The sequence below is a fragment of the Anolis sagrei genome, chromosome 1 (assembly GCF_037176765.1).
Source record: "Anolis sagrei isolate rAnoSag1 chromosome 1, rAnoSag1.mat, whole genome shotgun sequence".
NCBI lineage: Eukaryota > Metazoa > Chordata > Lepidosauria > Squamata > Dactyloidae > Anolis > Anolis sagrei.
The window spans coordinates 170,313,585-170,328,371 of NC_090021.1; the positions used below are offsets into that span (position 1 = coordinate 170,313,585).

Sequence of the window (14,787 nt, forward strand, 5' to 3'; positions counted from 1 at the left end):
AACTTTTGATCATACACTGTATTTCACCACAGAACAGTAATCATCACGTAATAGCTGCACCCTCATTTTTGGGTGGTAAAATTGCTATTTTTGTGTTACTCGTGTAATATTCTAATATGCGTAGAGCCGTTTGATACTGATTCTCCCTCCTTCCCTTCCTTCTCCAAAGGCAAGGCAGTTTAAAAAAAACCTGAAATGGAGGTCTCTGAAATTTGGATCTTTCCTCCTTTCTCCAAAGAGCTCCATTTCAGATTTTGTAAATTGGGCAATCTTGGCCTTGGCATGAATTGCTATCAACCAGATGCCTTTGTAATGTAGCCACAAAGTAACAACAACCATAACTTTTGTAAAGAAACTTTGGCTGTGATTAGTTCAAAAGACAATATTCTGAAAGAGGAGCATTAATTTCTGGGGGCAAACCAAGGAATGAACAACGGAATGGTCAGATCAGTAAATAGAACTAAATGTCCCAGGGACTGATCACTGCAAACAATGTCCCTTCTTACCTTCTTAAGCACTGGAAGGATCAAGTTAATATATCTGAGGTTTCTTCAATGGAATGAATAAATTGGTCAAGTAAAGGTCTAGTATCAAGTGGAATCCACTGTCTTTCAGGACCATGAACTATCTTGAGAATAAGCTCTTCAGTAACACCTAGGCATGGATTCTACAACATCCCTGTTCAGCTTGCTTTTTGTTTTTGCTTTTTTATTAATTTTCTGGGCAGTTTAAGTGCCTCTGGGAGTTAGGGAAAGTGAATACTCTGGCTTCAACTCTCTGGACCAGCTAAAATTTCTGGACATTCTTCAAAGGCAGCCCCAAGATGACTATAACTAAGGGTCTATCTATTATACCAGTTGTTCTAAACCTGTGGGGCCCCAAGTGTTTTGGCCTACAATTCCCAGAAATCCCTGCCAGTTTACCAGCTGTTAGGATTTCTGGGAGTTGAAGGCCAAAACATCTGGGGACCCACAGGTTGAGAACCACTGTACTATACAATTAATGAAGTCTGACATCACTTTAACTTTCAAGGCTCACTGCTATGGAATCGTGGGAATTGCAATTTAGTGAGTCACCAGCATTCTGGCAGAAATGGCTAAAGACCTTATTAAATTACAACTCCCATGATTTAAGAGCATTGGCAGTTAAAGCACTATCAAACTGCATTAATTATACAATGCAGATGCACCTTAAAGCATGTTCATGTGACCAGATCAGACTCTGCTACCTTTAACAGTGCAAAAACATAGCAGGCCCCAAGCTTTGCTAGACCCCATAAGTTTCCCAAAAGAAAAACCCAAGCCTCTGGGTTTAGGACCAAAACCCAGAGCACATCACAAGCTCAGTATCTTTCCTTTTATCTCTCTTTCCAGTAACTAGGAGTATCTCTGTCTTGTTTACATTAAGATTCAATTTCCTTGCCCACTCAGTCATTCATAACAGACACTGGTTTAGAACGGAAATAGTTCTGATTACCAGAATACTTTATTCACCAACATGACCAAATCATTCCTGTCCAATGACTAGAATCCAGATTGAAAGGCTTTCTTGCTGTAGTGAATACAGCACATTTTAGCAATAGACCTTTAACAATCCCAGCTGAGAAAAAAATAATAAGAGAGGGCAACCCCCAAGTTTCTGTGATATCCTATTTTATTATAACTTTCAAAATTTAAAAGGATTCCTAGACAATATACAGAATACTATAACTACAAATATATGATAAAATTACAAATAAGCACATATTTAACAAGAATAGATTTTTTAATTAAAGTGCATATGAGATATATACACACACACACACACAATACTCCTAAAAGTTTAATGCTATTTGTTTCTACCTCATGTGCTAACACCAAAAAGAAACCTCCTTCTCTTTTAAGAATATAATGTATTTTTGACTGACGGTACTTGAAATTCCTAATACTGTAAGGTCTCACTTATCCAACCTTCGCTCATCCAACTTATTATCCAACGCAGTCCATCTCCCGCCCAGATCCACAGCTGTTTCAATACATTGCGATGTTTTGGTGCTAAATTTGTAAATACAGTAATTACGACATAATGTTACCGTGTATTGAACTGCTTTTCCTGTTGATTTGTTGTAAAACATGATGTTTTGGTGTTTAAATTGGAAAATCGTAATGTAATTTGATGTTTAACAAGCTTTTCCTTAATCCCTCCTTATTATCCAATATTTTCGCTTATCCAATGTTCTGCTGGCCTGTTTATGTTGGATAAGTGGGACTCTACTGTACATGAGGAGGATAATATATCAGTTGCTCCTTCACATTTGTGGGTGTAAATTGTTTAGGGCTTGAAGTTTAAGTAAAAACATCTTGAAATGAGCTTCACGGTCAAAAAGGAGCCAATGGAATCTCCTAAAATTAATGTTCGAGCCTGATAACATAGTCAAAATTCTACTTGTAAAACTCTCCAATTATCAAAAACAAACTGAGGTTTAGGAACCATTTTCAAAGGTAGCCCCATAAATAAAATCTTTACAGTAATCCAACCAACATGTTTTTAAAATTGGGGTCCTATTGGCTGCCAAGCCCATTTCTAGATTTTTTAAAGTCAAGAAGTCAACACACTCACTCTCACTGCTTTGTTCCCACACTCCTTTTTCCTATTTAATACTTGTCATTTCTTGAGAGATCTTAAGACCTTAATTCAGTTGCAGCATATGAAATCATGACAAATCTGACATATTTCATCTTACTGCACTAAACCTGGTTTGTGCTACTACGTTTGCTTCATTCCTTGAAGGGATATAGCATTGGCACTATATGTTTTATCTAAGAAAACCCTCCATTTGTTTTGAATGCCATTTCAATGGGTATCTGAGATCTGCGATGAACTTGATCAGCAATCTAAGACAAAGTCAAAACAGAGGAACGACATAACAGAGCTCCAGTCTTGAGTCTCATAGAATTATGAAAAATAATAGAATGCAAAAATATCTAATATTGTTTTGTATAATAATGAGATCAACAACATTTTATTAACCCAATTTTAAAAAGTAAACCAGGTTACCAGAAAGGTTTTATAGTGGTTATCTTTTAGCTGACCAGTCTTCTGAAATTACAGTCAAAATCGCTAGTTTTTGAGCAGCAGCCATAGCTTGCTGGCACAACATGCTGCCATAGTCTTAGAATGCTCAATTATTTTATCTCAGCTATTATCACTATTATTCAAATATTTTAAAAAAACCCATTGTTTTTAACTCTCATATTAAACATTGTTTCTTAACTCTGCTTTAAAAATGTATTTTGATGCCTAAACATATGTTTTACTGTTCATTTTAATGAGTTCTTTAATACTTACACTGCCATTGCTTTTCTGGAAACTTGCTCATCATCATCATCTTCACTCGAACTGCTACAAGTGGCCTCAGAATCCAAACTCTCTTCCATCTGAGATAACAGCCCTACTGCAGAACGTGCAAATGCCTTGATTTCACCAGGTGCCACACCGATATCATACTGCATATCTTTATTCCCATCAGCATCTGGATTCAAATTTTCAGTTTTAATTGAGGTGCATTCATCATCATTACTACCTAGGATATTGGTTGGGTCATGAAAAGCTTTCATTCGCTGTAGCTGATGCTTCACAAAGCATTTCATTTGGTGATCACAGTGTTTAACAACATGCTTTGCCAAAAGAATTTGCAAATGTTTCTGAGTTCTTTTAGCCTGGTTGAGTAAGATTTGTTGCTTGTTTACACACTGAAGTAAGCGAAAATTCAATTCTTGTTTTTTACTATTGGGATGATAATTCACTGCTGCTTCCAAGGTGTCATGGTGTACTTGATGGAGTAAGTCTCCTTGTTTTATCTCAGAATTCACAAATAAAGCCTTCCCCAAAAAACCATTCTTCCGATATAACTTACAATTAGGAAGCAGCTTTTCTTCTTCATTCCTAGATTCTGTTGAATGTAAACCCTGCAATCTCCCCATTTCTGGTACATTCTCTGCAGTTCTGGATAAAGCTTCCTTTCTGATCTGCTCCCCAGATTCTGAATTCATAATCTGGCTGAAGTGTTTATTCATGCTGTTACCTAAAGTATTTCTTATCTTGGTGCAATTATGCTCTTCTGAGTTCCTCGGTGTACAGTTTTTAGTCTTTACACTGACAGTTAAACTGGGCTTCATTAACAAAGAATAATCTTTCGAAGACTGAGAATCAAAGCATTTTAAATTAAAACAATCGGTGTTATGGGTAGCTTGAGGTGTGGGAACACCCAACACAGAGCAAGTTATCTTGGCAACAGGACCATCCTTCATCTTCTCTTTTACAGGTCTGGCACTTCCCATGGCAAGTGTTTCACTGGATTCCATTGCTCTTGAAGACAAGGAAGATGATAAGTAGATACCATGACCTTTCATTGTTTTCTCTTGGAGAGCAGGTGTCATAGCTGTTGTAAACAGTTTGCAATAAACCTGTAAAAAGAAAATATATAATAAGAGTAACATCTTTTTAAAAACTCTGCTGTGAAACTGTATAAATGGAATTCTAGATAGTATTTAGATTTGTTCATTGGAAATCATTTGAGCAATGATTGATGGAGAGAGTTAATCTGCAACCATGTATTTAACTACCCATAGCTTTAAAATGTTATTTTAAAAATATATATCTAAAAAGCAAACCTTGATTTTGCCATTTTATAGATGGAACATTCTGCTATGCTACTATATTTAATGGAACTGGGGTGGTTGTCTTCGAAATACACCCAGCACATATCAAGGACCAACTTGATTTTATTCTTACCACACCCCTTTTACAGACCATGATCCAATGTGCAAATTGGGGGCAGGGCTCTTGCTATTTTCACTATTTCTTGTATGATTTAGTAGGGCAGACAAAAGAATGTGACATCACACATATGTCAAAGGTCTTCTAACATCAAGAATGCCATATAATTTGTGAAATCAGCTTGCCATGAGATTTCAGCAGATTGCATTTATAACACTTGGAAAAAGCAATATTCACAATTTTGTCAGTTTTAAAACTATCATCGTTATCATAAACCAAGACAGTGCAGAAAAAGTAAACAAGACTGGCAAAAAACAAAAAAAACCCAACTCAAATGAGGCGGGTATCGAGCGCCTTCATGGAGAAGAATTGTCAAAAGAAAAGGTGGGCATATGGAGAAGAACAGACACCCACATCCCAAGGCCAGGAAGAACTATCAGAAAATCTTGTTTGTAATGTCACCTCAATATATATTTGAAACACTGAGGAAATGAAAAAGAGGCAACAGAATTTCAGTTAATCACTGCAGGATAAAATATTTGTAAAATACACACATGCAGCAAATATTTTTAGGTAATGTGGGTATAGCGCCAGTACTCCAACACACTAACACAGAATAGTTTCATAGGTATCACTCACTTGGCTCTTAATAAAACAATCTAGTCTCTCAGCTGCATGTCTGTTAGACATAGGTGCAAAGAGGGGAAGAATTGGTAGCCACAAAGATAGCTGCTGCCCAGTCAGCAACCTCTTTGTTTGAATTTGTACAATGTTTATATAGATATGATGTCTGAAGGGTAATTTATTTGAACAAGAAGGTGTAAGTTGGAATCACAGACCGCTTTGGTTCTACACATCAGTTTGTGCACCATGAAATGAATCTGGGAATATTAAAACTGGGTTTTGTCCTCACTATTTGATATTTCAAAGATAGCAGAATTTATATTTAGCTGTAAAAATATAGGAGACACTTCTACTGATCCATTATGAACACAGTAGGGCAACTGAGTAAAGTCGAGGGAAGGTGTTGGAAATTATGAGCTTTGCAGATGCTCCTGTTTCAGAGCACATGTTATAAATTAAGCTTCAGTAACTGGGAATAATGCACTAGTCTTGCTTCCATGTTGCCGCAGTTGTCAAGACCATTTTAATATCCCTTCATTTGACATGGCCTGCTACAAACAACACTTTCTGCTCAAAGGGCTGACTATTTTAAATAAATATTGGATCAGGCTGCAAAATCAAGCAGCTTATATGAAAGCTAAGCTATAAAATACTGTGCATAAATGTTTTAACTAAAAACATAGGTGACAGGTTTTTCTGATATTCTCTAGATTTTTTTTTTCCTTCAAAAACATTCAAACCTGATACATGTAAAAAAAAAATCACAAAGCCTGTTATTTGAATCTGAATTTTCAATAGGATGTGAGCCACAAACACAAGTTGACAATAGATTGTTTCTGGAAAAATGATTGCCTCAGTGCTTCAGAAACTTTACAGAAAACAAGCCCTAGGAGGCTTTTAATGTGTTGTCTAAGGGCAAAAAAGACCGTACATCTGACACATACAATTCTTGTCAAAAAAATACTTCTCAACGCTTTTTAATTAACACATGTTGGAAAGTCAGGTCAATCACGGCTTCTATTTCCTTCTTCTGGTGTTCTGTAAACCTGTAATTTAGCTTTAATATACTTTCTGAACAGCAGCTTTCTGCAACTGCAGTTTTGTCCCATTCAAATTCAAGCATCCTGAAAGTTGCCAAAATATGTATATACCATCCTTTAAATTTAACTCTTCTTGCTAATCATAATTAAAAATGCATTTATTTATTTATTCATTAATTCTTTCATCTCAAATGGGACTCAAAGCAGTTTACAACTACTGCATACATAAACAACTGCATGGCTCTAAATATTTCCTATTTAGAATGAAAATGTGCTTCATGTTTTAACAATCTATCAGATAAGCAAAGCTGTTTTATTTTGTAAAATGTTGCATTTTGGAAGCACAACTTGATGAGGTAAGGGGCATCACTATATGCCAGAGATTACAACTTTAACACACAGCATTTCAAACTGAAAGAAGTCAAGTACCAAGTTAATAAAGGGTAGGCCATGTGGAAGTTTAATAATTTTTTTATGTCTTTAGTCACTATACTGAATGCTTGAAAGGCTGTGTGTGTGTGTGTGTGTGTCAAGAAAGCTTAGTGGACGAATCTCATAAATTAACTCATTTGAATGGAAGAACATCTGGGCAGACTGCTACAAAAAGTCTGCAAGCTAATCTATGGTATTTACAAGACTAGACAACCAGGAAGCTACCTTATATATACACCTTTTGGGCACTTCCCATTCAGCAAGTACTCACATTTTAGGATAACTGAAAATATGAACAAGATCCACCTGAATATTGATTTTCTTGCCTTGTTTCTTTCAAAATATTTTAGCATTTTCATTTAGCACAGATTTGTTTTCATTTACACAGAGTTTGGGTTGGTTGAATCTTTTTTTTTTCAGAAAAACATCCAATGTGAACAATAAATTGCATAAATGCAACAAAGAAACAAAGTCACTCAAATCATTATTTCAAAATTATGTAAGTAAAACTCAAGAAGGAAAATGTTTTAAATTCCTGGGAGTAACCCTCCATAGCACTAACAGCAGGAAGGCCCACACAGAGTACAGCAGAGACAGTACAAAAGAACTCATCCGTTATCTTAAGATATCTCAAAATGGAAGGAGGTCACTCTATACTGGTGGCACGTAAACCTTTTGAAGCAAAACCAGTTGCACAAATGCTGTATGGAGCCCAGCTTGGACCCTTCTCAAATTATGCCCCACTAGAGCGTGTCCAATCAAAATTCCTAAGAGCAGCTCTACAGGCTCCCAGATGTGTCTCTAATGCCATCTTGCGATTGGAGACAGGCTTCGTGAAAGTGGAAGCGAGAACATGGACAGCTATTCTCAATTACTGGCTACACCTATCCTTCTCCCCATGTGGTCTTGCCCCACTAACCATGAGGGACAATTTCCAGTCCACATGGATTAAAACAGTGGCAGCAAAGATTGCAACTTTAGATTTCTCCCAAGGACAATTGCTAAACATGAGATGGAGCCAAGCCAAAGATCTCATTAAGCAACAGATCCTGGACATAGAACACCAATCGAAACTAGCCTGTTCTGCAGCCTTTATTGTTAGGGAAGCCACTAGATACCTCACTGCCCCCATGGCATACCTAACAGACCTGGAGGAGCCCAAACACCAAAGGGCTTTTACCCTGGTAAGATGCCATGCCCTCCCATCAGCTGTATTGGAGGGGAGATATTGGAAGACCCCCTTCAAGCAGAGACTATGCCCCTGTGAGTCTGGTCATGTAGAAACAACTGAGCACATGTTTCTTCAATTAATGTTCTACAGAGATCTTAGAACTAATCTCATTACACTACAGCTTCTAAAATACCCAGGGCACAGTGAAAAATATTATTCCACTCTGCTGCTTTCAGACTCTAACTCTACAATAACTTACAGTATTGCTAATTTTTGTGCTGCTGCACATAAAATTAGACAGATGATGATTGACCCCACAAGGCAACACCCTGTTGGGAATGTAGTTAGAGCAACATGCTACAGCTGAAATGCTACTAGACTCACAATGTGCCCTTCCGTTCCCCTTTAGTTCCCCAACCCCCAGTGTTTTTGACCCCTCCTATCAGTCTCCCCCCCGCCCCCCTCAGTTCAATACCTGTTACAACAACCTGTGTTTAAATGTGATTTTAAACTGTTTGCTAATCTACTTTTAAATAACTGCCTCACTGGGGAGTTGTCCTTTCTCTCTCAGGGCACTGGTGCCCTGCTTTGTGCTGGTCAGTGACCGTAATAAAGTTTTGTACTTGTAATAAGAAGGCAGAAATATGATCTCAGGATTTTTTATGTCTTCCTAATCAGCAGACTCACTACACTGATGGACAAAGTATCAAATCACTGATCACCCATGTAATTCAATATACCATAATCTGTATCTCAATTATTAGTTTTTACAAATTGGGAGAAAGCAAGATGGGTGATTCAAATAGATTTTTAAGGTATGCATTTCTTGCTAAGAAAACCTCAAATTATCCAATTCCATGAAGTTAGATCATTCCATGAAAATTGAGAGAGAGGGGAGTAGAAAGATAAAACTACAGGCATATTTTACAAATAAAACTACAGGTATATTTTAATGTGGATATGGCAGCTAATCATTCATACACCTGCCATGTGATGCAGAGTTGATGAGTCTTCTGCCATCCAGAGGTTGCACTCAAATTGCCATCAGCCTGTTACAAACTAGTCAATGGACTTATCAGTTCAACAACATAGAAAGAAGCACAAGTTACCAATCTACTCTTCTGATATATGGAAATATCGGTTAACATTGTGGAAGTAGGTGAATGATTGAGTTGTTGTAGGTTTTTTCCGGGCTGAATGATTTTTCAACACATTTCCACTCTAGAAATCTTGCTCAATACAATGAGAAGCCCAATCTATCTGGAATTCGCACAGAATACATTCATCTTGTATCAATGTCACAGTAATCATAGCAATATACAACATGAGAGCAGACTCTCGGTGTGAAATGGAGTCAGACCCAAACCAAAAACACTGAATTTTGGGACCACAATATTCATTCTCAAGGTAAAGGGAACAAACTGTATTTATGGCTGTATTTATGCATTTTGACTATTCCTTATCTGAGAAGCTTGGGACCATAAGTGTTTTGGATTTTGATTTTTTTTTGAATGCCTATATTTGAATACACTTATCTAATGATATGTCTTACAGATGGGGCCCAGGTCTAAACATGAAATTTATATATACCTTGTAAACATAGAATGTAGTTGATTTTATGCAATGTTTAAAATAATTTTGTGCATTAAGCAAAGTATGTATAGATTGATCTATAAGAATTCAAAAGTGTCATTTTCTCAGCCACCCATGTGGACAATTTCAGAATACGGTATTTCAGAATTCTGGTGTTCAACCCAATATTGTCAGACTATATATATATATATATATATATATATATATATATATATATATATATTCATTCATTCATGTCAGGAGCAACTTGAGGAACTGCAAGTCACTTCTGGTGTGAGAGAATTGGTGGTCTGCAAGGACGTTGCCCAGGGGATGCCCAGATGCCCTGTGGGAGGCTTCTCCCATGTTTTCACATGAGAAGCTGGAGCTGACAGATGGGAGCTCACCCCGCTCCCCGGATTCAAACCGCTGACCTTTCAGTCAGCTGTCCTAATGGCACAAGGGTTTAACCCATTGTACCACTGGGCGCTCCTGTCAGACAATAATGGAGCACTTGCATACTGTGCTTTCCTCCACTGCCACACTCAGGCAGAAACTAGACTTGGCAAGCATGGAGAATTCCATCTACTCACCACTATCAGCTTCTTGCACAATTTAAGCCTACAGGGCTTTGGCAGCAACAGCATAGCTACCACTGCCCTAGGTTTGGTTGTCAAAGAGGGAAACTTGTTAGCTTGTCAAATCCTGAGAAGGAAAGGAAAGAATCTTGGAATATTATCGACATTACTGACAATATAATTATTTTTAATGTAACAGTAATTGAATCTTGGGGAGTTTTGTAAATGGTGGTTCATGCTTTTATGCTAGATATAATTTAATTAATTGTAGATTATATACTATAATTTGGAGCCCATGGTGGTGTAGTGGGTTAAACCACTGAGCTGCTGAACATGCTAACCAAAAGGTTGGTGGTTCTAATCTGGGGAGCGGGGTGAGCTCTTCCTGTAACCCCCAGCTTCTGCCAACCTAGCAGTTCAAAAACATGCAAATATGAGATCAACCGTTACTGCTTCAGCAAGATGAGTCCACAGCAGACACTCTGCTGGCTGTTGTATTGGATCACACTTTAGACACTTCCCAAATGTCTAGGACTGTGTAATGTATTGGTGAATAACGCATGCAGATCCCAGTAAGGTTGCCTTCTGCAGCTGGCAGATGGTAATCTTGTCAGCGCCGATTGTGTTTAAGTGCAGGCCAAGGTCTTTAGGCACTAAGCCCAGTGTGCCGATCACCACTGGGACCATCCTTGACTGGCTTGTGCCAAAGTCTTTGCAGTTCGATCTTTAAATCCTCATATCATGTCTGCTTTTCCAGTTGTTTCTCTTCAATCCTGCTGTCACCCGGGATGGCAACCTCGACAATCCATACTTTGGATTGTCGAGCCAAATGATTATACAGGGTGAGGCAGCATAACTTCCTTTTTAAAAATGCACGCCATTCAATCAGTTGAAGACGTAGCAGAGCGCTAGTGGTCTCGTTCGAGAGGTGGGAGTATAACGTTTTGTCCAGACACAGTTCAGTCGCCATCATGCGTTGGAACTGTGAGGAGCAGGCATGAAGCCCGGGGGGGGGGGGGCTTGTGGGCTTCAGCCCCCTCCTGAAATTCTCATGGTGGTCGGTCCGCGAGAAGGCCTTATTGGTGCATTATTTAAACTGTTATGTTTATTCATATCATGATCGGATCACCATACTCAATATATCCAATAAGTATGTGGGCATTGGGGTAACGATGCAAAAGGTTTGCTAGGGTAGACCCTCTTTTGCTCAGACTCCCCCCCCCCCCCCCCCGAATCAAAATCCTGGCAATGGGCCTGGTGAGGAGTGTGCTTTTGCCATTGAGGCCTACTTTTCTAGCGGATTTGGAGTGGCTGACCCGCTCTCCAGATTTGGCCCCTTGTGATTTTTTTCTATGGGGTTTTTTGAAATCCCATGTTTATGTGAACCGTCCAAGGACCCTACGAGATTTTAAGACCAACATCCAGGAAGAAATTGCCAACATAATGCCTGCTATGCTGACAAGAGTCATGACAAACGCTAGAAATCGGTTTACACAATGTAAGGAGAATGGGGGACGTCAACTACCTAATTTGATCTTCAAAACTACGTAAAACCAAACTTTAGGTGTGCGTCTACATTATAAAAAAAATTCTGATTCATACAATGGGTTTTATTAAGTTTATTTATTTATTTATTTTTCAAACTTATATGCCGCCACTCCCCTGGGGCTAAGTGCGGCTTACAAGAATGGCTAAAATCTAACACAATTTAAAAACAATTTAAAAACAGCAAATCAAAAATCAAAGGCCAAGTTTTGAAAAAAAAAAAGGAAGCTATGCTGCCTCACCCTGTACTTTGGATTGTCGATCCAAATTATTATACTTTGGATTGTCGATCCAAATTATTATAAGGTTCTTGTGGGTTTCTTCGGGCTATAGGGCCATGTTCTGGAGGCATTTCTCCTGACGTTTCGCCTGCATCTATAGCAAGCATCCTCAGAGCCCAATTCAAGGTGCTAGCGGGGTACAAATAAAGTTTAATAATAATAATAATAATAATAATGCTTGCCATAGATGCAGGCGAAACGTCAGGAGAAATGCCTCTAGAGAACATGGCCCTATAGCCCGAAAAAACCCACAAGAACCTAGTGATTCCAGCCATGAAAGCCTTCGACAATACAAATCATTATACTTTGGATTGTCGATCCAAATTATTAATTATTATTATTATTGTAAACAAATGATAATAAAAACAAAGTTTATTATTATTATTATTATTAATCTGTAATAAAGTATACCTCTAAACCTGTATATCCATTCCTGAGATACTAAAGTCAGGGAGAGGGCTTCTTGGGGACTTTTAGCATTCTGTACCAGTTTCTGGCTCTGAGAGAGAAAGAGAGAGAGAGTTCCCTTTTGCTCTTTCTGAACTTGGGAGAGAAACTCCCCCGCCCCTTCCAGGCATTCCCCCCCCCCTCCGCGTCACTCCCATCCCCACCCAATCACCGCGCTCCGAGGCCGCGCGAGCCACAAACTCCACTCCCCCTCCCCTTTCGCATTCCAGAGGCGCGGCCCCGCCCCCTCCCTTGGCCCTCCCCCAAGCCCCGCCCCCTCCGCGGCTTCACTGCCGTTAAATCGCGGTTGAGAACGCTCGCGCGCGCGCGCGCCACCAAAACATAAGGGGGGGGGGGAGGAGTGAGTTCCAACCGCCTCTCCTCAGCCTCTGAAGGGACCCGCTCTTGACTTGCCTGCCCAACTCCGCTTCGTCCTTGCTGGCGCCCGCTCTTTCGCCTGCCTCCCCCTCAGGCACGCCGAGCTCTTGTTTTCTCGGTTGCCACAGCGAGGCCGCCTCTTCCTTTTGCCTCCGCTCTCATTTCATTATTCCGCCGCTTCCCCTCTGGTCTTCTCGCTCCGCTCCTCCACAGCTAAACAAGCGGGACCTTCGGGCAAGAGTTTGGGCGGAGGGGGCGGGGCCTCCACTGGGAGGCGGCCGACGGAGCTGGCCAATCGGAAGCCGAGAAGGGCGGTGCTATGCTAATCAGCGCTCTGGAGGGTCTCCCTCTTGGATTCCATAGGGAGGGGGTGAAGTCCATCCTCCTGGCCCCGCCCTCCGCACGCTACCCAAACGTCAATCATTCTCACTAGCCTTCCACAGAGCATAAGGAACACTGGTCCTTTAGAGACATATCCACACAGCCCTATCACCCAGAATATCAAAGCAAAAAATCCCACAATATCTGCTTTGAACTGAACTTCCACACAGACATACATCCCAGAATATCAAAGGGGAAAATCCCCAACTGGATTACCTGAGTCCACACTCAGATAATGTGCGATTTTCTGCCAATATATTCTGGGATATAGGGCTGTGTGGAAGGGCCCTAAATCCACATTGACATATATTCCAATTTAAAGCAAGTATTGTGGGTTATTTTGCCATGATATTCTGGGTTATTTGGCTGTGTGGATGGGCCGAAATCCACACTGTCATATATTCCAGTTTAAATCAAGTATTGTGGGTTATTTTGCCATGGTATTCTGGGTTATCTGGCTGTGTGGAAGGGCCCTAAATCCACACTGCCATATATTCCAGTTTAAAGCAAGTATTGTGGGTTATTTGTGCTGTGTGGAAGGGCCCTAAATCCACACTACCATATATTCCAGTTTAAAGCAAGTATTGTGGGTTATTTTGCCATGGTAATCTGGGTTATTTGGCTGTGTGGATGGGCCCTAAAGCCACACTGCCATACATTCCAGTTTAAAGCACGTATTGTGGGTTATTTTGTCACAATATTCTGGGTTATTTGGCTGTATGGACGGGCCTTTAGCTTATACTTATTACAAGAACTAGGCCCCCTTCCACACATTTTATAAAATCCCACACTATCTGCTTGGAACTGGATTATATGGCAGTGTGGGCTCAGATAACCCATATCCAAGAAGATATTGTGGGATTTTCTGCCTTCATATTCTGGGTTATATGGCTGTGTAGAAGGGCCCTGAGGCTCCTCCTACACAGCTATATAAAATACAGATTATCTGCTTTAAACTGTATTATCTGTTAGAGTAGACTCAGGGCCCTTCAACACAGTTGTGTGGAAGGGGCCTCCAATAATCCAGCTCAAAGCAGATAATGTGGATTATCTGCCATGATATTCTGGATTATGGGAGCCCCCGGTGGTGTGGTCAGTTAAAGTGCTGAGCGGCATGAGCTTCTTCTGTCAGCCCCAGCTTCTGCCAACCTAGCAGTTCAAAAACAGACAAATGTGAGTAGATAAATAGGTACCACTCTGGCGGGAAGGTAATGGCGCTCCATTCAGTCATGCTGGCCACATGACCTTGGAGGTGTCTACAGACAACACCGGCTCTTCGGCTTAGAAATGGAGATGAGCACCACACCCCAGAATCGGACACAACTGGACTTCATGTTAGCAGAAAATCTTTACCTTTACCTATTCTGAATTATATGGCAGTGTAGAAGGGCCCTGTGATCTTGAGGCCATTCAGGCCAATCAAAAAGTCACTTGCCTGCCACCAGAACAAAAGATGTTTGTCTTCCAAATCAAATTGAGAGGGTAAAATGGATGCATGGCTACACAGGTCCAACATTCACTGAGTCCTAGGGCCCTTCCACACAGTCATATAACCCAGAATATCAAGGCAGAAAATCCCA

General features: G+C 40.0%; 1 protein-coding gene across 3 annotated transcripts in view; it reads right to left on the reverse strand.

Annotated features, from left to right (window-relative positions):
- Window positions 1-13,097, reverse strand: part of KANSL1L (KAT8 regulatory NSL complex subunit 1 like) — a 39,559-nt gene extending 26,462 nt beyond the window's left edge. For 2 of the 3 annotated variants that reach the window (XM_067470332.1, XM_067470326.1), the window contains exons 1-2: window positions 12,863-13,097; window positions 3,328-4,445 (exon numbers count right to left, since the gene is read on the reverse strand). In XM_067470332.1, coding sequence (XP_067326433.1) covers window positions 3,328-4,418 — 1,091 coding nt within the window. In that variant the 5' untranslated portion in view covers window positions 4,419-4,445; window positions 12,863-13,097. Of the gene's footprint in view, window positions 1-3,327; window positions 4,446-12,412; window positions 12,487-12,862 lie in introns of those variants that run through there. The other variant, XM_067470327.1, reaches the window with a different exon arrangement.
- Window positions 13,098-14,787: the final 1,690 nt, after the last annotated feature.